This window comes from Labrus mixtus, chromosome 10, assembly GCF_963584025.1.
Source record: "Labrus mixtus chromosome 10, fLabMix1.1, whole genome shotgun sequence".
Classification (NCBI taxonomy): Eukaryota; Metazoa; Chordata; class Actinopteri; order Labriformes; family Labridae; genus Labrus; species Labrus mixtus.
Genome location: NC_083621.1, coordinates 13,228,586 through 13,255,902, shown reverse-complemented (window position 1 = coordinate 13,255,902; position 27,317 = coordinate 13,228,586). Strand labels below are relative to the sequence as shown.

General features: G+C 40.8%; 2 protein-coding genes across 4 annotated transcripts in view; one reads left to right on the top strand and one right to left on the bottom strand.

The window, feature by feature from the left end:
• adgrg4a (adhesion G protein-coupled receptor G4a) overlaps positions 1–27,317 on the top strand; it is a 382,000-nt gene that overhangs the window by 34,086 nt on the left and 320,597 nt on the right. The window lies entirely within an intron of this gene.
• On the bottom strand, positions 104–27,175 carry arhgef6 (Rac/Cdc42 guanine nucleotide exchange factor (GEF) 6). 3 transcript variants are annotated; one of them, XM_061048389.1, is made up of 22 exons: positions 26,885–27,175; positions 25,706–25,789; positions 23,436–23,520; positions 20,879–21,000; positions 20,335–20,539; positions 19,744–19,796; positions 19,087–19,181; positions 18,809–18,904; positions 18,229–18,351; positions 14,191–14,329; positions 13,934–13,993; positions 12,741–12,887; positions 11,234–11,320; positions 11,010–11,091; positions 10,422–10,537; positions 10,050–10,229; positions 7,724–7,744; positions 4,369–4,465; positions 4,027–4,113; positions 3,826–3,925; positions 3,460–3,514; positions 104–2,613 (listed from the first exon to the last, which is right to left on the bottom strand). In XM_061048389.1, exons 1-22 carry the CDS (start codon positions 27,047–27,049, stop codon positions 2,494–2,496), a joined length of 2,319 nt encoding a protein of 772 aa, XP_060904372.1. In that variant the 5' UTR covers positions 27,050–27,175; the 3' UTR covers positions 104–2,493. The 3 variants fall into 3 exon arrangements, with proteins under 3 accessions (XP_060904372.1, XP_060904371.1, XP_060904373.1); XM_061048388.1 differs by having other exon boundaries at positions 104–2,588; positions 26,885–27,173; XM_061048390.1 differs by lacking the exon at positions 7,724–7,744 and having other exon boundaries at positions 104–2,588; positions 26,885–27,174.

The window sequence follows — 27,317 nt, the reverse complement described above, 5'->3', positions numbered from 1 at the left end:
GCAGTCCTTTGTGATTTTCCAGTTAGAATGAAGGTAAATGGCGTGTTTTTTTTTACTGTATGGTTTTCCATTTCTCACTAAAATGAATGTCCAAGGCGAAAACTCCAATTCTTATATTAAATCTTTAATAAAAGAATGACCATACCAAACACAAAGTACAGAGTTTCTAGAAAAAAAGCATTTCAATACTTGCATAGAACAACCTTTCAATAGGACACACGCACACGCACACGCACACGCACACGCACACACACACACACACAGTGGGTCTGGAGACGTCATTTCAGATCAACAAACCGGTGCTCAACCCACTCCCACCAGAAAGTGCTCACTGAGGCTGCTGGGAATTGAAAAACTACAGTTTGTGGTACTCGATGAAAACAATTGAGAATACCAATACATCGATAACGTTAATCTCCATGGATAACTTATAATGAGACAGTCTCACATCTGTACAGGAAGCACACATCTGTACAGATTGAACAGAAATAGTGATTAAAAATCAGCTCTAGCAGCTTAATGAGACATTTTTTTTCTTTGCTGAAGTGCCTTTAAGCAACAAACAAAAAAGGGAAGAAAAGATTGTTGCAGATGTACCTGTGCTGCCTCGTACCCTGCACTATACAGATGTGCACTTCCTAATATGGATTGTCCATAATGATGTTACATATCAAACATTTCTAATGGAAGCTTGGCCCTGAACAGAGACACTTAAAACTATCATCAATACCAGACGACACAGAACAATAAAGGCAAATGGACAGAAAAAAAAAATACAAGGCCAAACTGGCCACGTGGCCCGGCCCTATTTGGTTAATAAATCGGGTTAATTCATTATTAAGATTATTATTACAATATCTCCAAAGCTGGCTTTCCATGCTGGGTCAAACCCAGACTTGAGCCAGTAAAGCAGTCACTTATTGCATTTCAATAACATCCACTGCTGCTTTACAGCACAGAAAGAGTACACAACAGTGTCGACAGTGCACACACAATTAACCTCATGAGGAAATGTACCGGTGCGGGTTCTTTTTGCAACTAGGTTAGCAACAAAGCCCTCATAAAGACTGAGCCGTTCCTATTGAAATACTACAACAAACCAACCGCGACACTTTCAAAATTAATCCTCCATGTTCAGTCCCTGTATGGTCTCAAACTCTCTTGACAATTTACTTACCCTTTTCGGTGAGGCACTTAAAACAGCCGAACTCCACTTTACATCCACAAATAAATCCCTCTGCCTGACTCCATATACTCTGCATGAAGCTGCTGGGAGGCTGCTAACAACAAAAAAAATCTATATTAAAGTCATTTTTTTCCTATTCCGCGATGACAAAATACATTTCTTCCCTTGGCCAAAACCTTGATGTTTTTCCTACACACCAGTATAGCTTAGTAATAAAACAGACACCTCAATAAATGCTTGGGTGTGCAATAAATAAAGAATATCTTTATGAATTTTATGTTAAACTATTACATGAGTACATTTTAGTAAGAAAAGAAGGGGTCACATCTTGCGCCCTCTTGTATCATAAGTGATAAATCGTTGAGCCTTTTCTATTCTATGTTGAGGAGTCATCCCTGAAAGCTTTGGACTAGTTATACCTGTTCATCTTGATGATCATATTTCTGATGCAGAATTCATCCTGTAGGAACGCTGTACATTCATGCAGTTTTTAAATAAACCGTAAAGGTGTTTTTTTTTTTTTTTTTAATGAAACGATTGAATGGTACATGATGGTCTAATCTGATTTGACGTGCCTACAAAAAAGCCTCCTGGAAAGTTGAAATATGAATGTCTTGAGTGTTGCAGAAAGCTCATCATCACACATGCTCATGAAAGCTCAAAGAATTATCTTCTCACTGGGAGGTTTTGTGACAAGTACAAAATGAAAATGATTCAAGGTGTTAAGGGAAGTCAAATCCACTCTCCTCTGGTAACAGAAGTGCATGCAGGAGAACATGTGTTGGACTCGATGGCTTTGTACTCCTTTTCTTTTTTTCCAACTGAAGCAAAAAGAAGGAGCAGAGAACGCCGTCTGTCCTCGTTCTGAATAGCTCCATTAGCTGGGGAGTTTTTCACAGTGCCAGCAAGCCAGGAGGCAGTATGTTTGAAAACATCCCACTTGATCAGTCTGGGTTCTGCTAGGCTGGTAATTGAAGAGGCATGTTTGCAGTCTCAAAGTGAGAAGCTGGATCAGGAAGACGGATTAGATGTCATCAAAGTGTCACAGCTCGCTCCAGCATTCGCAGCGAGAAAAAACCTGGAGCATATTCGCTAAGGAAGCGAGTCCAACATAGCGTACGTTGATGTTAAAATTTAGAGACACATGAAATCGACAGACACACACTCACTCATGCACACACAAACCGAAATCTGTTTCTCCCCAAGCATGCTTGCATAATTTGACCGATACACTCTCGCACACTGACACACCAGGATGAGTATGATTGAACAGATGTGTTCAGTGGCCGCCGTCTTCCCAAGAACAGTCATTCTTCTGCTTGGCCAGTTTTCGAACAACTCTCTCCAGGTCTTTGCGAGACTTCTGCTCCTCCTCCAGGAACTGTTTCATCCACTTGTTCTCCTGTGAAACATACAGACAAAGACAGCTTTGAAAGTGTGGGTGAGACTGATCAGCATCCAATATTACTTCGCTTTATTCAATCTGTAACAGCAGCCACGATGGCATGGCAAAATAGTAAAGGTTTTATACAGGGCTAAAATTATGTTTTTTTTTTATTATTATCATTTTTATTCATTAAGTTGTAGTTTGTTATTTTCAAAATCAACAGTTATTGTTTGACTATGACTGTAGGTTTCTGGTTAAGTTGGAAATAAGTCAGGCAGGCTTCCATCCATCGATCCGTTATCTATAGAGCTTATCCTGTTCGAGCCGATCCCAGCTGCCATTGGGGCGAGAGGTGCGGTACACCCTGGACTGGTCTGCCAGTCAATCACAGGACCGACATATAGAGACAGACTACCAAAAACACTACGGGCTATTTTAGAGTCACCATTTAACCATTACTTTAGACCGTGGGAGGAAGCCGGAGTACCCATGCATGCACGGGGGAGAACATGCAGACTCCACACAGAAAGACACCTGTCCGACGGGAATTAGAAACCAGGAACCTTCTCGCTGTGAGGTAACAGCCCTTACCACCTCAGGCAGGCTTATTTTATCAAAAAATAAATCAAGAGTAAATGGGGAGTTTTAGCCATATCATTTCAATATGCTGTTGAAAATAAGTTATGGAGTAAGGCAAATGCTTGTTAGAGTAAAAAAAAAAGATATGGACCTATGGGTCTGAAATAAAGCATAAAGTAAAGTATATAATCAGTTAAGCTGTCGTCGTATTTCAGAATTAAAAAGGACACATAAACATGTTTCTGAGAGAGGTACACCATAGTCAACATAAAAACTGTGACTGAAACGCTCCCCAACTCACACTTACCTTTTTCAGCTCGTGAACCTCATCCTTTAAAGCATAAACAGCATCAACCAGGCTCCTGAAAGAAACCAAAAGAAAGCACAGTCAACTCTCCTGGACACCTATATCGACCGTGTTCTTTTGAAACACCTCATCAAATCAGAAGGTAAAAGCAATATTTGCCAACTCAGTCGTAAATCCAGGTTATTCTGGCTTCTAGTTCAAGGTCATATTGTGTGAAGATTACAGCCAAGACAGGATCAATAACACATTTCTGAACCTCATCACAGAGTAGCTGGATCCAAATAGAAAGAAGAACAAAGCCAGCTGTATCACAGTTAGAACAATAAGACGATGAAAGCTTATCTACCAAAGGAATGATCCACATACTTTTCCTCAATAACAGTCTGCCCGTTGCTCTTCATCTCCTCCACGATGATCTTCTCCTCCTCTGGCAGGAGCACCTGAGGGACACACTCTTTCCTCACCGCTGCAAACACACACACACACACACAAGAAGACACATTAATTGGACGACTTGAATCATCAGCTCTATCAGCTGCTCAACATGTAGCGTACTCAAACACAGACCTGTGGTGGTCTGGTGCAGGCTTGCTCCTGTGCAGTACGCCTCGATCACCCTCAGTATCTGAGCGTCCTCTTCCAGGGCGACCGTGCCTGATAAAAGCAGAGATTCAGAGAACATCAGAGGGACTCTTGCGATTCATCCACTCTTCATTACTAACCTGTGAAACGACATCTTTCTAAATGTCTCAGTTTTATTTTCAATATCGAAGCAACTGAAGCAATACAAGCATTCTATGAAGACCAACATCAGCTGTAAAACCCCAGTGAATTCAACCAACCCTGTATTCCTCTCTTATTCCTCCCCTACACATTTGACAGATGAGATTGATGAAATAGAGTTCCTACTTTTCCTCGTCTGTACATCGTCATCAGACGGCTTCCGCTCCTTCTTCCTGTTGCCTGGCAGGAACTTCTTTATGGGCCGTGGGCTCTTACTGGAGTCCTGCAGGAGTGCAACATTCAAAATTGAGATGATCCCTCTCTCTACAACACACACACACACACACACACACACACACACACACACACACACACACACACACACACACACACACACACACACACACACACACACACACACACACACACACACACACACACACACACACACACACACACACACACACACACACACACACACACACACACACACACACACACACACACACACACACACACACACACACACACACACACACACACACACACACACACACACACACACACACACACACACACACACACACACACACACACACACACACACACACACACACACACACACACACACACACACACACACACACACACACACACACACACACACACACACACACACACACACACACACACCTTTAAAGCAGAGGCTCCAAACCAAACAGTGCAAGCTTATGAGAAGGCACATCGATGAACAAAACTGCGTCAACAAACAAGGCAGCAGGCATGTGTGATCCAGACTGTGAACGCTACATAAAACAGCCTAAAGACATCCAAAAAACTGTTTCGTTTTTCCAAAAGGCTAATTTCACATAAAAATACGGCCACTGACTACTGGAAGGGAAGGAGACAATCTGCTTTATATTCAAGCTTTACCTGTGACATACAATTCAGTGGATATCATTCAAATTTTTTTTTTTTTTTTTTTTTTTTTACAAGTCTATCAAACCACAATGATGTGGTTTTAGGAGTGAGCGATTTTCTCTGTTTGCTGATGAGTTGAGTTTTGCATTTGAAAGACGGGAGCAGACTGTTTCCTCTCATTGGCACATGAAATACTGAGGTGTGATGAATAATTAACGTACTAAAAATAACAGTTTACGGCTGCTCATGTGCTCGTACCGAAGCAGATGGGAAGCGAAACCTGTGACCTATGAACATCATGTTCTTATAATATTTATATGATGTTAACCAGCCCTAACGTGGGGATAGAAAGGAAAAACTTGGTCAAATAAGCAAAAGGAACATTGGCATTCATGGGCATGGGGTATCCTTCAACTCCACCGCAGACTGCCTAAAGCTCCTGCATCGCTGCATTTTCTTTTCCTCTCTAGAAAAGCACATCTGAAGAGTTTATTCTAAGAAGCATGAAAATGCAACTATTCTTCATGTCTGGCTATTAAAGTAAAATGAAACTTATATTCCATAACTGTCATTAACTCTGCGAGTTAAGGCCTGTACACACAAAGCTGCCAACACATCCAGCAGTCACAGAGGAGAGATTTAGAATCTATTCAGAGTTTGACTTAAAACATGGCTCAAGAGTTACTGCCACTCACAGCCATTTTGAGAATTTTCACAAACCATTTATGGCTCATGTTTCAATTATCAATTATCTGCTCCCCTTTCAATCTTATGGTGTTCTCTAGTCCCCGACTACAGAGTCTTATGTTCCCAATGGACACAGATTCACCTTCAGGTATTGCCTAACAGAAACAGGTTCTGTGTAACAATCCACCCTAGATCATCTTCTCAAGTATTTAGGCTCACACTTAATATCTGTCTATGTTCTGCTTGTCGTATATAATATTAGTCAAATATTCAGAGAGGCCAAAACCATTATTGGGTTGCCGTGGTATTTGGGCCCTCAGAGAGCCCATCATTTTAAAACAGACGATTCTGCAGTGGACATCACTGCGTGGTCTCAGGTACACTTCCATAAGCCATTATCTGTAGATATAGTTCACCACTGCACTCACAAAAGCTAGCAGAAACTCTATAGATCAAAGTGGAAACTGTGTATAAACTAGATCCAGAATGACCACTGCCTTCTCAGGGTCCAGGCTCATTGGAAATCTAAATGGACTGAGGAGGAGTTGAAAAATGTCCTGAGGTGTCATGAGTCAAAAATTGACTTTCTGTTTGGAAATCCTGTTCTCTGAGCTAAAGATTAGAGGGAAACATCTGGCTTGGTATAAGTGCTCAGTTTAAAAGCCAGCAGCAGTGATGGTATGGTGGGTGCATTAGTGAACCTAGTGACCTGAAGACAACATCAATGCTGAACCATAGAAACAGGTTTTGGAGCAACATGTGCAGCCAAATAGAAAACTTCTTTATCATGTAGGGTCTTGCTTATTTTAGCAAGACAACATCCAAACACTTTGGACGTATTACAACAGCATGGCTCCGCAGTAAAAGAGTCTAGGTGATAAACGTACCTGCCTGCCATCCCGACTTGTCACACATTGAAAATAAATGTAGACAAAGGTGAACCGAACGGTTGAACAGCTGACATTCTACATTTAGCAAGAAGGGTAAAACATTCCACTTTCTAAATTACAAAAATTAGCCTCCTCAGTAAACTTAAAAAAAAAAGACTCAAAAAGTGTTGTTAAAAGAAAAAGTGATGATACCACCGAGCGGTAAATGACTGTATAAACTTTTTGAAATGTGTTCCTGGCATTAAATTCAGAATGGGCCGTTACATTTCCCAAAACGACGACATTTCTCAGTGTTGATTGTTGTCTTCTTTCAATGAAATATGAGTTTTGAATGTTTTGAGAATCATCACATGATTCAGTTATAATTTAGAATTAGACAAAACGTCCCAACTTTTTTAAGAATTGGGGCTTTAGAATTGAGTTGATTGCAGATAAAATTAATCTTTCAGTTTTGGCAAACAAAGCTGATACCGAGTCATCAGCCTGGACGCAACTTAAAATACAATGAGGGTTGAGTCCTGAAGCCTTTGTACAAACTAAAAATGGATCATTGTCACATCTGATGAATTTGCATGGACTACTTTGTACTCAAAACTGTTATGGTTTTTTCCAACCAGGATTTCCACTATCATGGAACCCCTTGAAAGAGAGACACCATCTAACCCATGACAGCGTCATACACTGGCAAAACCTTTCAGAGCGGAGTGACAGAAACCCTGACTGCACTTTGAACTGTATGCAGATTTACCAAAAAAACATCACCTCTAGTAGAAACTATGGTTACATCAGACGGTTGTTTCCTCAGATAACTGAGAACATACTATAAACCATAGTAAGAAAAAAAAAAAAAAGAGCGAGACACGCAGAGCCACTGAGAACAGGAAACCCAGCATAAGACGATGAGGGAGGAGTAAAGCAAACAGAGCACAGCATGCGAGCTCAACACTGGGGTAAACACACACACACACACACACACACAGGCAACCCCCCCCCCCCCCAACCTACCAACCCCCTTTCCCTCCCCACACACACAGAAACCTTACCTTCATGATATAAGACATCCTCTACAGAAAGCAGGACAGGAAAGAAAGAAAAAGGGGAAATGTGCATGAAAATTATGGTGAGAAGAATTTGATAGAGTCAACGGTGAACATTTTAACACCCCAGATGGAATTCACCTGCTCTTTGTCCGTGTGGAATCGGAGGGTTACTTCATGTAAAAAAAATATATATATATATATATGGGCAAATTGTGAAAGAGAAAGATATTCATTCAAAGGACTGATTGTTGAAAACCTCACAGCGTACAGGAGTGTGTTTGTTTAGAAGTATGCGTGATTCAAAAACAGGTTATAGTCACAGCATCCTTACTGAAAAGTTTGATGACTGTGTGAAAGTGTCTACCTGACACTTTGACCACGGAGTGAGCGTCATCATCACAACCCGTGAAAGAGAAGCAGCTCATGCCCTGCACACTCAAGTGTTCTCTAATGCCAGTCAGACACAGTGACCATGATGCTGTTACTGTGAACTGAAAAACCCTTGCTCTTCATTTTCTCAGACAGGCTACACTTACAGTATATTTTAATACGTCAGTCTATACACCAATCCGTAAAGTGTAATTTATAATCCTTTAAAGATTCTTTATGTTCTGACAGGAATGTTTTCTTTACTAGGCAGTGGTCAACACAGCTACACTGTTGGACTGATTTTCTCACTGTGGATATGTTATGGCAGCCTTAAAGAGGACATATACCCCTTTTCAAACAGTCCACTGTGGTCTAAGTGAAACGTCTGTGCTGTGCTTTGGTCAAAATATAACATGAATCAAGCACCAGAGGAGGTTTGTGACCCTGTATAAACCAGCTCTCTCAGAACGCTCCGTTTCGGTGTGTGTGTCTCTTTAAATGCAATGAGCCCCCTGCTGAGTTTTACCGATAGATATCACTCCTCTGTAGTGAAAATGAAAATGGCAGACATGTGCAAAAGTTTCGTTCTAGGCTTGGGGTGGAGTCCATGGGTGGAGATATCAGGGGAGGGGACGGTATATATATATTTTTAAACCAGAATCCCACTGTGATGTCACAATTGAGCAAATTTGAAACAGAGCATTTTTCTTGGTGTTGTAAGACTCATGCAGACCACAAACAAAGGACTGGATGGGTTTATTTCACATTTTGTGGGTCAGTAGATACTCAGGTTACCAAAATATATGTTCAAAAACTCTGTTAAAGTGGATTTTTCATAATACGTTCCCTTTAAAGGTAACTTAAGTGTTCTAGAGAAACGATGGATGGAGAACGGATTTCAGGCAATTGATCACTGGATATGTGATATCCATTTTGCAATATTACAAAAGGATTTGGAGGTGTTTGCACCTCCAGCTATCTCATAACGTAGGTGCGTAGGGAGGGCGACAAACTATTACTTGAAAAGAAAAAAAAATCCCTCATACTACTATTGCTAAATATCACCAATTAATTAGAAAAGAGTAGGCTGTGGGATTTTTTTCTTTTCAAATATTACAAAGAGGAAAATCCCAGCAGTAAGAAGACGATGTGTACACCCTGCAGATTTGAATCATGATGGGTAGCACTCCTGCTGACATACAGAGTTCATAGTAAAGGCTTTCAGATGTCAAATAATTTGGTAATTTGTTGACCGCAATTTAATCTGATCTTTATTTGTATTGGCTGATATAAAAAGTTCAGGTATCAGGAAGGATCAAATGTATCGACATGCGCGGTACTACAAGTAAGAAGAACTATACATGCAAACACTTGTTCTGTCACTCTTCACCACAGAGCAGTACGAGTCTGTGTCTACCTGTGATAAAAAAAAAAATATGATAAACATGTCAAACATCATCAGTAGCGTAGGCTACAAAAGGTTCTGATGTCTTGATAAAACAAACAGCAAACATCCGTCTTGAAATCAGAGTAATAGTGAATTTTGTGAAGTCAAACAGGAGTGATCAGCGATGAAAGAAAAGCTACTAATCCGTTACAGATTTAAAAAGGCTTGCTTGATACTACGGCCTATTTAACAACAGGATACAATAATGGAGGTAATCGTTTGGTTTCGGATCACAGAATAATTAGATCAGAAAGGACCACAACATCTATGCTCACTAACTCTTACTTTCACTGCTGAATGTGTGTCAACACTAGCAGATTAAAAGTGTGTTTTCTCACATCACCGGTATATATATTTGTGGGTTCAGTGGAAATAATGGTGTCAAACAGGACTGTGTGGGTCAGAGTTAAATAGAGACGGAAAAAGTGGAACAGAGGGGGCTAGAAGGTGAGTTTCTGACTAAAAGTAACACAGTTGTGTAGGTTTGTTGGTGCAACTCCACCGGCCTCTTACCTCTTTGTAACCCAGGGCAGCAGAAGGTTTGAGGGGGGGCGCTGGGCGTAGGCAGCTGAGCGACCACGGCTTGCTGATCTTTGGCGGTTCAAGGGGGCCGCGACTGACAGAGCTGAAGCTGCCCAGGTGGCACAGGTGAGAGGGGGTGCCGACCATACTCAGTGGCTTTCCTTCTACAGTCTTCATGGGCGAGTCAAAGGAACGATGACAAGCAGAGGTGTAAGAACCAAAGAACGATGACTATGCACATCACCACAAGGTGTGAATTTGGAGCACAGTGCAGGCTGCAATTTTGGTCTTGGTTTGACTGTATACAGTAAGTGTGTGTGTGTGTGTGTGTTTGTGCTGATGTGTGTGTGTGTGTGTCCTAACCTTTGAGATGGTGCCTGAAGGGCTGCCTCCTTTGGTAAACGGCTGAAGGTGCTCTAGCCACTCCTGTAGCTCCTGGGCACTACTGCAGAACACTGTGATACGATCGATCAAGCTTCCTGCAGCACCAAAAAAAACACACATCATAATTCCCGAAGTGACAGTTACATTACCTTAAAATGTAGCTATTCATGTACTTACTGCAATAAAACAAACCTTATATGATACAAAGTAAATACTGTTGTCTTGGCTCACACAGACTCTCCAAACATTAAGATATGGTTTGTCAAAAAAAGCTTCTTCTAAATTTGTGTATGAAGTGAATTGTTTTCTTTGTAGGGCACATTAGATACCCTTTGTCCGACCGCCTACAGAAGATCCTACAGAAGTGTTCAGCTGAAGATGACATTTCAAGAGAACCTTTTATGTGTTTTAGTTGCTTCGGATAGGAGTGTAAAACTGTAAGAACTGAAGGACGAAGCGGTCCTACAGCTGTGCTTTGCTAATGCCTGATCCATGATTCTTTATTTGGGTTACAACTCATTATAAAATAATACTGTCATTATTCTCTCCAGAGCTTAAGATGCAAACCTGCGATGTCAAAGGCATAGTGTGCATTTTCTGCATCCTCAGCATGTCTTGTTACCATGGTACCGGTCAGCGCCAGTCTTCCCTGGATGAGTCAATCACAGGGAGAGGGAATAAGACACAAGTCCACAGGTAGGGGATCGTATTTGAAACCAAAGACATGACTCACATAAAGCACAGTTCAAACCCTATTAAGCTCATTCTATAGCATACAGAATAAACATTACCTGATATATAAAGCCGCTCATTCTGGGACTGGCGGAAAGCATGACCAACACATTAGGAAAAAGCATTAGATAGCGCTCCTCTTTTTCCTGCAAAGGAGACAAAAAGATTTGGTTGCAGTGTTAAAAAAAAAGTCAATGATTGCATGCAATACGACAGGGTGAAAGGGTTTCCTTCAACTGCCTTCCTTTTCCTTCATATTTTTCAATGCACAGAATGTTACTAAGGCTGAAGCTGTTCATTATGCTGTTTGCCAAAAACAAAAAATGCATGCCAGTTTATGTCACACCTTCTGATGTGGAATCATCATTATAACCGACAACAGGCGTATTGAAGATCAAGTTACAAACGAGATACTGGGATTGGAAAAGCTGTTGCTCGTTATCTGAATGGAACATAAGATGAGCAATTATAAGATGTGAACAAATGCTGAGACCAGAATAGTGGTTGGAAAGTGGTTGGCAAAGATATAAAGTGGGAGAATCTACATGTCTAGTTTGGGCTACTTCCAACCACCAACTCAAAGTCGACCCCCACAGAGAAACCACAGAAGAGAGAGATGGTGGCATTTCAGTCTGCGTGTGCCCCAGATAGGTTTCTGTTTTCTCGCTGCAGAGAGGATATTATGTTAGCAGAAAAGGAGGCAGGAAATTATCATGCAACTCTGTATTCATTTTACATATTGACGTACTTCATGGTTGTGGAATCTGAGTTACTCTCAGTGCCCATAAAAGTGAGACTTTACAAATACATTTTGAGCACCTAACCTAATTCTCACTCTTCCTCCTTTTTGTTTATCTGTAGCCCAAACCATGTTTCCTCAATCTTATATATCATATAGAATGTATATCATCAATAAAATAAAAGACATATTTATTCAAATTTAGACTATGAAGGGAATGAACAAAATCTTTTTGAATACTGAACTGGTCACTGCAGCTGTCTTGAATTCAGGTTAAAACTGGATTAAAACGGGCGCCAGATAGCCTAGCGGTTGTTTTGCACGCCCATGTACAGAGGCTATGGTCAAAATAGTGTCTGAACGTATATGTCTAGTAGTCCTCAACCCAGGGGCCCTCTGCTGCATGTCATCCCCCACTCTCTCCCTCCAACAGTTCCTGTCTCTCTTCAGCTGTCCCATCTAGTAAAGCACCCCCCCCTTACTTATATGAGAAATACATGTCTTACTGTTTGCATGTGTAAAGAGAAAGCAGTAAAGGTAAACAACAGGGTTCCAGGAGAAATGGAAAAGATTATTTAAATGACTCCAGTAAATCTTTTCAGTCGTTAAGATATGGAAAAAGAAGCACATTGATGTTCTCCCGGACAACTAAGCAATAAATCAGTGAACATTTTACTTTATTTGATGAACTTGAATCAATCCTCTTTGACAGAACGGGAGCCAGAGGAGTCTAATCTGAAGCTTTCACTATCCCGGATAAATCCTTAAACAATTAGATGGAACAAAATTGACAATTGATTTGAGCTCTGGTTCTCCTGGTCTCTCACCTCACTGGACCCATTTTTCACATGGACCTGGGACATGTAGGCCACGTGACCCAGGCTCTTCATGCTGTCTCCCTCCCAGGCCCTCACCGGCTCTGACAAGATCTGGAGCTCCAGATTCTTGCGCTTCCGCAGGTCTTGACACTGTGTCTGATTTAAATAAAACACACACAATATACACCAGACAATGAAGAGTACATTCAAACAGTGATATACTCATGGGTTCTTAAACACCAGGTTCTTAAAAGAGGCTTAAACAAGTATGATTGTGAACAGACAAGAATTTCCCTCACTTATGATAGGATTAAGAAAATGTAATTTTTTGCTTATTTTGTATATAAGTTGTGGATGTGATATTTTTTAACTTCCTATTCAGAAGTATACAGAGTTACCTGTAACATAAAGTAGCACATTTTCAGATGCATAGCAGGGGTTCTCCCTCTTCATACAGAAAAAAAAATGACAGTGCAACATCAGTCATTTTCCACTGCACATTATATCAAAAAACAAGATTCTGTAGATGTAGACCTGCAGAGGTGTAACTAGGATTTCTAAAGCACCCACCCACCCACCCACATGTTAAAAAAAAAAAGAGTGCACATTACAAAAGTCAGAGTTTTGAGATGCTTTCCTGTGAAGCTCTCTGTAGACACGTGTGAGTAACCTCAGCTATATTTACGAAGAACTCAGAGCTCTACCAAGGAAACTGTGTCTAAGGGCGATGTTCGGTGGTGCGGTTGCTTGTTCCTAAATCAACTTTTTGTGATTGCATTTGGGTTTACACCCACTAAAGGAACGACATAATCACTTGAAAGTCGGCAGGGAAAAAGCTCAGGCACTTTTATTACATTTGCCTAATTTCATTTGAATGTTTTAGACCGTTAAGTTACGCAAGAGAAAAGAATAAGCACAAACATCCTGGAGGATAGCATACATTTAAAAAGTCTTTCACACAAAATAGTGTCCAGTCTTATCTTGGGTAATTACATTGATTAATGGAAGGAAGGGGGGAAAAAAGGAAATTGAGGAAATTTACAATCCAATAATGAAGAATTGACATGCGGGGCTTGCTGGTTGCTTTACTCACCTTTCACCTGAAAAGATAAAGAAGCCAAAGCTCTGCAGGAGATTAACAAGGAGGATAACTTTGAAAGATAGTTCTAGCAAGCAGAGCTCTGCGGGCATCCCACACTTACCACTAGGTTCCTAAATGCTGCAGTGGCCTTTACAATGTCTGCATAGTCCGGGTGGGCTTCCTGTCGTAGAAATGAGACAGCAAATCAGATCAGAAATAGAAGCTTATATCACGCCTAAGTCCTCTTAATACTAAAGCAAGACAAGAGTACATGCTAGCTGCATTGTGATTATGAATACATGTCATTTAATGATGTAAAACATAAATGTTTTTATATCAACATAGACTTTGACACTACATGCGTCTTTTCTCCTGTACCTCCACATGTCTCTCCAGCTCCTGCAGCAGGGTGGGGTACTTGTCGAGCCTCATGAAGGGCTTACTGAGACTGGTGGTGAGGGTCAGGATCCCTGGAGCACTGGCTCCCTGGCTCTCCATGAACTTGTCCAGTTCCTCACTGTTAAAGGAACAGAATCAAAAACACACTTTTATATACACAACTACTGAGACGTCTGTCTAGATCGGGAAGTCTGCATGAGAGCATTCATGCTAACACATTAAACTATTCCATAATGATGGCGTCACGGTAACACTTTAAGGTAATTGGTGATTTATGTCTACTAAATTTGCAATGAGTTCAGGTGGGGATTGAACAGGGGTGTCCAAAGTGTGGCCCGCGGGCCATTTGTGGCCCTTGAGGGGATTTTTTGCTGCCCTGATTCTTCAATAGCCCGAGGCCTCATTTAGATTGGCATATTTTTCTTTCTCATGTTAGCAAGGGCTGGAAAATATTCCCAAAATAAAAAATGCTCAGTACAATGTATGTTTTTTCATTTTTTTTCTACAGCTTTTACTATTTTCCACTTTTTTTATTAACTATGAAAATAGACCTATGCACAATTTTTGCAAACAAGCGAATTGTTGTTTAACCATTTAATAACCTGAGCTAAATACATTAAAAGCTTGTCCAACAAAAATGAACCACATTACAGGCTTGATTCTGAGAAAAAAACAAATAAAGTAGAAAGAAGAAGTTGTGAAGTATTTGATTTCCTTTTATTAAAAGGGTTTCTTTTGCGAGCCTTTTGATTCTGATCTACAAATCCTTACTATTTAAAAAAAACAAAAAAAAGAGAATACAATAGTTTCTCACTGTAATTTGTTATTGTGTATTTACGGTATTTTTGAAGAGGTCAAAATACAAAAAGTTCACCACAAAATTATTTAAAATATTTTAAAAAACAAAACCTGTTACCCGCGAGCGATTCTAACACGACAATTTTGGCACGCAGGAAAAAAAGTAAGGACACCACTGGGATAGAATAATGGTTTTACCAAACAGTCAACTGTGTTAATATTCCACGAGAGAGACATTTATTAAACATTTGAGGAGCTAGAATATAATATGTATATTAACTACTCCTCCCGCCTGTCACACAGAGAGGTAAGTAAAGTAAATCAAAGATAAAGATTAGATTATACATTTTAGTTTTTAACAACAGACGAGGCTGTTTTAACAAAGCTACCGCCTCCCATCTTTAAGAAAGTATTCAACCAGAGAAATCTCAGAGTCACTTCCTCCAGAGAACGTTCTCTGCCTCACTTCTGGTGCAGCAGGAAGTGTCCACAGGACGAGGGGGAGAGAAGCTCAGCACATTACTCTCACCGCTCGTACTCTACCAAACTATCTTTCTGTCTGCCGTTCTTGTGAAACTTGGCTCTGATTTTAGTTTGGGGAAGAGTAACAGAATGTGCAGAATGAAGATTAACAGCCAGGATGTACAGAGAATATTAAATTCTACAAAAACAAAAAGCTTTTAAAATCAGTTGATTACCCTGGCTTCAGATAAAATAGGATTCACTAAAGCTAAACTATTGAACTGCTCGCAAGGTTAGAAGCATGTTGCTACAAAGAAGAGCGTTTCCATGATAATAAAATAAATGTTTTAGAAAATAAATGATTGATTGATGATTAAATTCAGATTTTGTGACAACAAACCGTGGAATTCAAAACACACTTTCTAATGAGGCCTTGAAAGTGGGCTAGCCACTTCTTAAAGTTTCCATTTGTTTTCCAACACTGTTAAAACCACCAACAATTAGAAAACACCAAACATATCACACCGGATCTGCATGCAGGGTTGACACAAAGCAATGCAATGGTGTTACAGTTTAAAAGGAACAACAGATTCACTTCACCGCAATCCTGAAAAAGTGCTTTGAAAGTCATGCAATTCTCGATTATAACGACAGGCTGTGATCGTAAAACGTCCAGTAACAACATTGGGTAAACATTGGCTAAATGTCATTGTTATAATAAGGCTCCTGCAACTGAAATGCAAATGTGCTTACTGTGAAAAATAATGCCTTGCTTGCCTGTCAACATGACCACAACCTAAAATATCCTGTCAACAGTCAGCTTCCTGTGTGAAATATGACTTATCTGCAGCTCACATTGCAGAAGCTGTAAAAGCACTTCTACTTCAAACAAGATTCTACCATTTAAACTGTGGCCATGGCCACGCTGATACATCACTGTGACTGGGATCTCTTACATACAGATTCAACACACCAGATCCCACTCAATGAGCATGATGCATATTTACAGCCTCTGTGCTGAGGGAAACTTTCAGAACAAATATTTGTTAGAAACACACAAATCCAGGTAGCGAGGGTGGGGGTTCATTTACACAGGGAAAGCCTGACACCTTGTGGTTCATCAGCGAAACACAACATGCAGCAGATACAGACATTACACAGCAGTGACCCGGGTCCACTTTTTCACACACACAAGGCTACTTACAGTAAAAAGATAAAATAAATAAATAAAAAAAGGACTTAAGCAGTGTGCCGTTCCTTTGACCTCTGTGATCCAGAAACTCATTTGGTAATGTTAACTTGTAATAAGGCACTAGATTTGTTTTCTTTGAAAATGAGTCTTTAGGTTTTCAACCCCAATTCATACATTGAATACAGTAGCCAGGAACGTTTTTCATTTAAAATATTAATCTAATTATCATTGCAGTACATCAGTGTGCTATATAATGATGAATATAGGCTGTTTTATTTGTTAATGATTAGGCACCTGACTCCTCTTTATTGTTCTAAGATAAGATAAGATACTCCTTTATTCATCCCACAAAGGCGACATTGACATTGTCGCAGCAGCAAAGAGCAAGGATTGCCAACAAAAGAAGCACACATTGCACAATTAAATAGGTCAATAATAATATAATAATAAGTCAAATGTCAAAAATATAGATACAAAAAAATCAGCTGAGAGCTGCAGTTGTAACAAAATGCAATCAGTATGTTCAGTAGTACACTATCATGCACACACATATAGTGGAACATGTTATTGCACAGGTATTTTGATAACATGATATAATAGTGTTATTGCGCAAGGTTGGAGTGAATTGTCCGGTTTGTGTGTTTTCTGATCTACTGGGTACATCCCTAAAACACTGCTTTCTTTCATTGTTGACGTAGAATTCATAAAAGCATAGATGTGTTTTCTCACAGACGAACTAAAGGTCGGAAATAATTCATGACACAGCCTTGAAGAAGTTCTCAGGGAGGATAAGAGGGACTCCTCATTCCGTCCAGGACGTCCGAGGCAGTGAAGCATGGACTCTCTATACCATCAAATGTTAAGAAACTGCACCACCTGTCAAGATAATGAGCTCAATGATTCTGAATATACTTCTTGCTATCCTGTGTTACTTAGTCATACACCGCCAGACTTCACAGTCACTGTGACTCTGCACTGTCCGTCCTACAGCTGAACACTCTGACATTAATCTACTAAGACAGACTTCTTAGGTATACTTCTTTAACTGAATTTTGTCTCCACTTTCATTTCCGGTTTAAAACAATAAATGTCTTTGTTTGCCTGAGAACATTCGCTGTGTGTTATCCGGGTCCCTAACCGGTTTGTTATGGCAGCTCAATTGGCTATAAAGATAGTACCAACTCTTTTTTTCCCCTGAATCTTTAAACCTGTCAAATGATCAAACAGAGCATGTTCAAGTTGTTAGCAATTCAATCAAATTATTTTTCCTTCTCAGCCTTCTTTGAATACTCAGTTCAAAACTCTCCAGCTTTTATAAGAAAAATACAAACAAACATCATCAGTGGACTCACAAGGATTGGAAAAACTGTTGATGTTATAGCTTGGAAAACCTTGAGTACTTATAAAGTTGTATTGTCCATCATCTTAGTGAGACTTTGTGTTATTATTACATTTGTGGTTTTCATTCCAATTCCCACATTACCTTTATGATTAAAAGTCAGACTTGAATTCGTATTTGCAGTGAATGTCTGTGTGATTGTGTTTCATGTGTGCAGGTGGCTGACCTGTGATCAGTGAGGATGCAGACTGCGGAGGGGTGGCTGGAACAGTAAGCCAGGTACAGAGTCTTGATCTGACACATCATGTTTAAGTAGCAGCCCGCCACTCGCTGCTGGCCCTCTGGGACTCTGCAGAGTCACACAAACATGGATAAGGTCAGAGAGGGGAAGAGGGGAAGAGATGAAGAGAGGAGAAATTGGTTGGAGTATAAAGAGAGACATGGAAAGAAAGAAACATTTTCCTCAGTATTTACTGATGTCAGAGTTTCCATACCAGACAGCAATGCACCACAACACATGCAGAATTTTTAAAACCAATGTGCGCAAAGATCACGACAGATTGAGCTGCATGATCCCTGTGATTATCTGCATCATGCAATACTTTCATTAGTTCTGCAGAACACTTGGACACAGTAACTTATATTATCTGTGCAGTGTTGTACATGAGCTGCAATAAAACATCCATAAAAACCACCATTGCATAGGAAGGGGTCCAAACATTGTACTCCACTGAGACAGTCAGCAGAGAAGCTGACTGTAGGTGACAACCAGGATTTCACGGCGGTCCCTGTAAAGCATGACTTACTTGGTGCATTCTTCCAAAGCTACACATAGCCCCTGCTGGAAGGTGAGGATCTCCTCCAGGTTTCCACACAGGGTGGTCCCGTCTGCACTGCTCAGCCTGAATATAAACAAGTTTAACGTGAGCAGAGAAAAAAAAAAGGTCTGTGCTGCAGCATGCGTGATGAAAAAAAAGTGAACATTGACGTAGTATTGCATTCTTTTAACTTCAGTAAATCCAAGAGTAATGACTGATGAAGTCTTATCCCCAGTTATTGATCAAAATGTTTTTATTTCTCTTACTTGTCGCTGGCTTGTAGGGGTCGTAGATAACTACTGAGTACTGTCTGTAATTCTTTGACAAACTCCCGCTCGTGATCCAAGATGTCCTGCACAACCTGCAACAACCACAAGATCCATTCATGTTGATAAACAGCAACGCACAGGGATTCCAATGAGTCCAATGAGTACATTTTCATGTAAAACTGGTTCATTATCTAGAAGTTCACAAGACCCCATCAGTACTTTAACTAGTTCACTAAGGGTGAGAAAAGAGAGTAATCCTGATTTAATAACAAGAAAACTTCTGAAAAGGTAACGCTTATTTAAAAAGCGGACACACACTGATTACATACTTTGTATTTTTTGGTCATTTGTCAGTTACAAAAGAAGCTCTTAAGATCACTATTGAATTAAGTAAGTGGTGAAATTCACTACTTTTCACATCTTAGCTTATTTACTCTGATACATTTTTTTTTTTTTTTTCATTTTTTAACAGGACAGGCGATGCAAAAACAAAACATTCTCACTAGCAAGAACACATGGCTCTAAATAAAATCCAATAAACAGTAACATCATACAAAAGACTTCAGTATTTTTCCTTTAATATATTCTGACATGGGTAATATTATGATTAGCATAAAGCAAAATAAAAATCTGTCATTGATCATTTGGACTCACCACACTGTAGTAGTTCTTGGTCAGCTGTGTTCCTTTAGGAGACGCTGGTTTGTCTGTGGAGGAGAGTAAAAAGGATTAGAGAGCTACTCAGAATGATTCATGAAAAATAAAAAGAATAATAAATATCAAGTCAACAGCCACCATCTTATAATTCCTTTGAAGATTTTTAACATCACATTTAAGTCAATTTAGTATTGAAATGACACTATCTTTAGGGCGCACTCACACTAGGCAAACCGTATCATGTTACAACATGTTTGACAAGCGTGCTTAGGCAAATTACAAAGCAACTTTGCCTAGTGGAAGTGCGTCATAATGGCCTACACAAACTAAAGTGAACAACTGAAAACTTTTTTTTTCAGACAAATGACACCTCGGCATGCTTATCTGTTTTTTAACACAGCTTCTTTCTTTCTTTTTTTAACGGAACAAGGCCACAGCACCATTTGACTTCATCATTACACTTTCACAATAATGTGTTAAATGCAAGTTTAAAAAAGAATAAACAAACAATATGTCCGTACTAAGCTCCTTTTTAAACTGATAACACCTTTCATAACTTCGTGATCATTCATGCGCGGCTTAACTCACCGCAAGGTTTGATTTCCCTGACATAGTTACTGGGGAACCAGCCCGCCTTGCCGTTGAGTGAGCCCTCCCACCATCCTCCCTCCTCCTGCCGTGACACAAGGATAAGGTCCCCTTTATTGAACGACAGCTCGTCCTCGTTGTTCTGCTTGAAGTTGAAGCGGGCCTTCACCAACGACTGCCCACCTCCTCCGTTCTCAGACATCTCCTGGTTGTGAGGGAAAGTGGTCAGAGAGGGTCAGCAACAGAAGCACAACACTCATGAGGTGGTTCAGCAAAGAAGACCTGTGTGTGTGTGTGTGTACTATGTGGGGGTCATTTAACTAAGCAACAGGTTTTAATTAAATGCTAGTGCTCCTTTTGATTTCATTCTAATTTAACTGCAGAGGGAGATGAAATGTCATCTGAGGTAAACAGCTACTAATAAGTGATCGGACAGGTTTAAAGTTTGAATGTGAAAAATAAAACAGAGTTTTCATGAATGTGAAAAGGTGGACCGGAAAGAAAAACAACACAGGAAATATAGTTGCATGTAGAAAACACATACCACTGATTTGGATTGTCTGCGCAGAGAGCCTTTGGATTTGGCCGAGGAAAGTGGATGTGAGGATGTCGACTGACTAGGAGAGGGGGCACCGGACTGCTGACATGACCTCTCAGCAGCACAGTCTACACACACACACACACACACACACACACACAGGAAACATGGACTCTGTTAATACAATAACATCAATGTTTGAACTTATGGCATCCATCCTGGTGTTGTTCCTGTCAGGGTAAGAACATTACTTCAGCTGTAAATGACTCGCACGCACGCACCTGACTCAAACCAACCGACTTCATAGACCAGCCACACACCCACACGCACACGCACACCCACACGTACACGCACACGCACACGTCATGGTCATCAAAGATGATGTAGGTGCACAAATTAGGGGGCTGACAACTTGGTAATTCATTTGAGTATGCTCCACTACTATTCTTAGCCCCAGGACTGTAAACACATTAATTTATCATGGCCAAAAGGATACAACTGATTTCAGCTAAAATGGCACACTGCTCCAAAATAAGATCAGCGGATACAAAAAAAGGAAGGTAACGTGCAGTCTCATGATCGTCATGTCTATGCGATCACTCGTGCACTCTATGCGATGGTTCAATCGGACTAATTGACACATATATAACCCCCCCCCCCCGCCCCCCCCCCAGCTCTGTCGCTTACTTAAATTACAGTTTGAGTTGTTGCTTGTGAAGCACATAAAAATCTACTTGATGTCTCACACACACACACACACACACACACACACACACACACACACACACACACACACACACACACACACACACACACACACACACTTCTCTGATGTCATCACTCAGCCACCGCAGCACAAGAGCAGTGATTTAGGGTCGGTAGCTGCCAGCTGTCTCACAGTTTGAGTGCAGGCCTCGAGGATGCACTGACAGAGGTATCAATTTGGTTGCCAGTTATCACTTGAACTGTGACACATGGCAGCCCTGCAACCTCTTCCAGGCTGACAAGCTGAAACACACTCACTGAAGACTCACTAACAGATGCCAAACTGGATGAAAGTCAAGGTTTAGTACGTGTGCATAAAAGACTAAGAAAATATAGCCGTATAAGAATAAATAAGGATTGAAAATGCTGTGATTTATGTTCACTTACAGTCAGAAACATTTTGGTCGGCAATCTTGTTTGATCAGACGTGAACTGGGAGCTTTATGTCAATATGGGAAAAGGCTGCAGATTCCCAACTGCCTTCCATATGCTGAGACGTCAGGGAGGCCTTACTTATGTGCTGAAAAAGGTCCCTGAAGGCAGCGGGACAGTGAAAACACAGTGCAGGAGCGTCCCATGGATCCCACATGCCTTCCGTCTCCAAACACACAGACAGAGCAGCCTTACAAGCCCTTCTGTCAGCATAGCAGGCCTTTGCTTACTTACAAATGCTGTCTGTATATACAGTGAAATGTGCCTAAGAATTTACGCTGAACTAAGATAAATAAGGCTGAGCAAAGAAGCACATATGGTAAATGCAAAGTTGAGCTCGCAAGAGGATCATGAGTTACACAAAACTCAGAGGTCTCGTATGTTTGATCGTGCATAGGTAGCATAGTCCACCACAAATAAGATTATCATCAGCTGCAGTATCTATATTGTTACATCTCTACTGTCATATAGAGAAAATGGGAAGCACATGTGTTTCCAAATAGCTGAAGCCTCAAACATGTATAGCAAAGCATGGCAAGGTCTTATATACACGTCCAAAAAGGCTGACTACATATCTGTAAGGCTGCCTCCAAACATCGACTCAGAAGTGAAGTCACAATCTGTAATGTGAACACCTCCTTTCTTATCGTTTTAGTAAGAAATGTACTGGAAAGGAAGAGGATGTACGTGTGTCGAAAAGCGACAGCATCATTTCAATTCTATATAGGCTTCATCTAAATGTGAAAAAACAAGTACTGGTAAATGAACAAAAGAGAATATGAGTCTATGTGTGGATGCACATGAGTGAATAAGCTGCCCAGCATGACACAAACACACACTGCCATGCAAGCTGCCCATGAGTATCACACCCAATAATGATCTTAGAATGGCAGCATGGAGAAAGTCTGTGAAAAATGACCATTAACATAGAACATACACCTGGCCACTGCTAATGTTTACTTATTTAAGTGTGTGTAGCTAAGAGTAGAGGGGAGTGTAAGAGGGGAGGTATGATACATTTTCTATTGTCCTCTTGCACTTAACACTGTTTTTATTTTGAACTGTATTTTCTTGCGTTGCCTTTTAAACACAGATTTTGATTGTATTAACACTGTACATGTGTTGGCTTGTGTTTGTGTTTTATTTGATTTCATAATGTGTTATTGCCTTGCGGTGTATCTTTCCTTTCACACATGCATTGAGGCCATTGACTCTATGCGTTGTGCATCCACTGTAAAGCCGTTTGCGTGGACTCCTCTCTGATTCTTTACCTTCGCAGAGGCCAGACTTTTATAAAGCCGTCACTGATGAATAACGAGTGGGGGGGGGGGGGGGGGGGGGTCCAGAAAGAGTGTAGAACTCTTACCTTGTGTGGCGAAGTTAACTGCCAGCAGAGTTGTCAGCACCTTGCCAAAGTTCTCGCCAGAGTACAGCCACTCCGGTTCAAATCCCTGGATAGATAAAGGCATAGAGAAGATGCTATTAGAAGACAAACCCCATCACTTCAAAATCACTAGAATCAATCAAATGAGGAAAGGGGAGAAAATACATGTAAATATATAGACAGAGAGAGAGAGAGAGAGAGAGAGAGAGAGAGAGAGAGAGAACAGGACACTAACTCCTGGCTGAAACAATAGCACCCCCCCCCCCCACACACACACACACACACACACACACACACACGCACACGCACACGCACACGCACACGCACACGCACACGCACACGCACATGCACATAATGGTAACACACAGAGGGATTTGAATAAGCCTGTAACAAGCAAGAGATAAAAAAACTGATATGTTGAGTGTGACCCATATTCTGTGACTTAGTGGTTTGTAATAAAAAAAAGACCTAACAGTGCCAGACTCAATTGTGATTGGCCGTGCACTCACACTCAGACAGTCACACTGCTTGCTCTGGTTCATACAGCTATCATCTTTCCTCCGGCGGATTAGGTGTCACATTTTAAATAAAACATCTTAAATATAGAGTTTTAGTAGTACTGCCTCGGTCCTGGATTGTATACAACCTCATTCAGACTTTAAGCAAGTGTGACCTTTGCACCTGTGGGCGAGGGCTCATCCAAAAGGGTCTTCATGGTTTGAAACATTTACTCGGGTTGCTTTCTTCACACACTGTTCTCGCCAGTCCAAACATGATCAGAAGCTATTATTTTAAGTGTATTTGTTCTTTCCAGCCCTAAACGGAAGCCTGCACAAAATAACATAGGGTGGCAATATAAACTACAGTTCAGGTCAACTAAGCAGAACTGTTTAGGTAAATTATCGCTTGACTATATTTAACAACAACAGTTCCCTACTAACAAAGAGTGTAATGTTTGTCTTGCAAAATCTCAGTAATCAGTGTTTTCATACTTCTGTTTTGCACAACCATCAGAGAGGTGCTCCTTACTGGTAAAAAGTCAAGTCAAGGTATCGGTGTTGATATGTGGAAGGAAAATTTGTTATTGGAAAAAAATCTCGACTGAAAACCCAGTTTGCATTTAGAGAATGATGAGAAGCCAAGTCTTACATCACAGTGTTGATATTGATCATTGGTAGGTGTTGTCAGTATTGATGTCTTGGCCATGGTTAGGACCAGTATAGTTGCAGTGAGTCGTCGTATGAATTCACGATACTCTGAATAACTGTGCTAAAGTACAAGATTAATCCCATGCATTTTAAGAACACGTCTAAAAAAAATATATAAAAAAAAGACGAGGCCTGGGCAGTGAACAGCGCTTCCTCTTTCAGCATCCGAGTGCAGAAGTGAAAGCAGAATGACTGTTCTCTCTGTGCAGTAACAGAAAAACAAGCACTATATTCTAAGGCAAAAAGAGAGAGAGAAAAAAACAACTCCTTTTAACCATGATCACATCACTGGCTAAAGGATGGGTAGGGCCAGCTGTGGCACCAAAGACATCCATTGGCTGATGCATTACAAAACTTCTGCCCATGAGCGGCTGGCTGGCCACAAAAGGTCTAATTATGGGCTAAGGCAAGGTTGGTGGATGAAAGCAAACGGGACCTCCCAGACATAACAAGCCAGCTGGGCAGAACTACTGAGCCATTTGACTTTGCAGTAAGCCAGGCTTGCTGACTCAATTAGCCATTTAAAGAAACCGACTGATGTGATTCAAGACCAGAGGGGAGTATTTATAAAGCCGGAGGAGAAATGACTGTCCAGCGTGGGAGTCACCAAACAGGGCTGGGTACAAAGACACAGAGAACTCCCAACATCTGGAAATGATTTCTGTTCCAATATTAGGACATCTTTTTTTGTGGTACGGCGTATGCCACGGGGGAACCTGAAGCAACAGACACATGACAGTGCTGCAGGCTATAGAGGACATTTAATAAGAAGCAAACACTGTTTTAAACTGTGGCAAATTAACTGAGGCGATTCTCATTAAGGTCAACAAATAGGCAACCTTCCTGTCTAGTGAGAGAGAGAGAGAGAGAGAGAGAGAGAGTGACAGCGAGATAAGCAGATGACAACACAAGCAAGACTGTGTGTTCAGTCTTATTTTTTGCTGCAGTGGGCTAAGAGTGCTAATAAGGAGATCATGAAAGAGAAAAGGTCAGGATAAGACAAAACGTCGCAAGTTTGATGATGAAACTTATCGGTTTACTTACCTCCACTTTCAAGGACGAGCATCCTCTTAGAAACTCCCTGATGTTTGAAATGCATTCAGCTTCAGTTCTCGGGTCCTGGCAATACTAGGCACGCACACACGAGATAAATAAATTAACACACACATACCTCTTTGAATGACAGATAAAGACACGAGTGTTCACAAGACCGACGCTAGAGACACATTGTTCGCGTTTTTTTTTTTAAAAAAAAAGAGCATTAAGTGACATTGTTAAAAGCAGAGTTAGGTAACGTACAGGTGGAAGAATTAACTGTGGACTCTTCCTGTGTCTCCTTCATGCACGCATAAACCATTAACAGCACACACACACGTCAAAGTAGACGAAGTAAAGCAAAACATCCGCTCACTTTGCGAACTTTCAAAATAAAAGTCCCATAATTGTCACGGTGCAACGCGCTGCATATAAATGTGAAGGATAGTACAGTTTACATTGTATCCTCAGGTGAGTAAGAGTATAATCTGTTCTTTGCAGAGTAGCACATGATAACATGGCAGACAGAGCATCAAGATAGGTCGGGAAATCACAAAAAAGAGAAGTCGCTACTACCGGTTTTATTCACGATTTGACTCCGCTTTTCTTTTTTTTCTTTTTTTTTCAAAGGGGAGGTCTGCACCGGGAAGAGCCTTTCAAGAGGAAGTGACGAAAAGTCTTTGCAACTGTTGTTTATCTTTTATCAACTTTGTCATCTCGACAATTAAATCAAGCATGTTTAATAACGATTTGTCAAGTTGGAAAAAAGTTGTTGTTGCTCAATCACTCTTACTTCATGTGTGTGTAACGCAAACATGCAGATGAGTCCTGTTTTTTTCTTCTTTTTTTTGGGGGGGGGGGGGGGTGTTCACATAGTCGTGTCAAGAATGCGGAACATTTTCTTCGCCTCACAGGAAACCACATCTTGAAATTTGGCGTGGAAAAAACTCACATAACGGATCAGTGTTCAATTCACTAGGCATCAAAACGGGACGAAAGTCTGACTACACTTCTCGGTTTTTGAACCAGTGAGCTACAAAAACAAAAAAAAAAAATGAAGGCCTGCAGCTGCTGGGAGAAGTTCCTGTCGGTATCTTTTTTAATCAAAACCCCCTCCCTTCATTTAATCAAGAGCAGTCGATCATTTAGTGTTTTGTTTACTTGACTTAACTTAAACTAATAACTCACCTTGGGATTGCAAGCAGGTATGAGCCTCTCCGTGAGCTTGCACAAGACCACCCCATCCTTCAACGATGTTTTCAAAAACTCCTCCGGGTCCGCTATGTTCTTTTTAGGTGAGCTGAGCACTCCTAGTGATATTAACCACGTTACAGTCTGCTCCTCTGGATTCATAGCTCCACAAAATGAGCATTGCCTAAGCACGCATTGCTAAAACAAAAAAAAAAGTGGCGACGGCTTGTTCCGTATCAATATACAACTCACATCCGCACTTGAGCTAGAAGTTAAAAAAGAGGCGGTGGGGGGAAGGACGACGCTGTCTCTATCCGCAGAACTGATGATCCCCCCTACTGGCAAATAACACACTCAACAACAGACAGGAGTGTTTTTCATCCGCAAAGTTGCACATGCTGGCAGAGGACATTTTTCACTTATTATATAC

Bases quoted from the DNA above. Each gene is read 5' to 3' on its own strand.
- arhgef6 (XM_061048388.1), bottom strand. From the start codon at position 27,049: ATGAATCCAGAGGAGCAGACTGTAACGTGGTTAATATCACTAGGAGTG. The intron at 12,888-13,933 runs GTAAGTGTGGGA...TATTTAAATCAG, and splicing joins CAGCATTTAGGAACCTAGTG to ACACAGTGTCAAGACCTGCG. The intron at 3,926-4,026 runs GTCTGTGTTTGA...GTGTGTTTGCAG, and splicing joins CCTGCACCAGACCACCACAG to CGGTGAGGAAAGAGTGTGTC.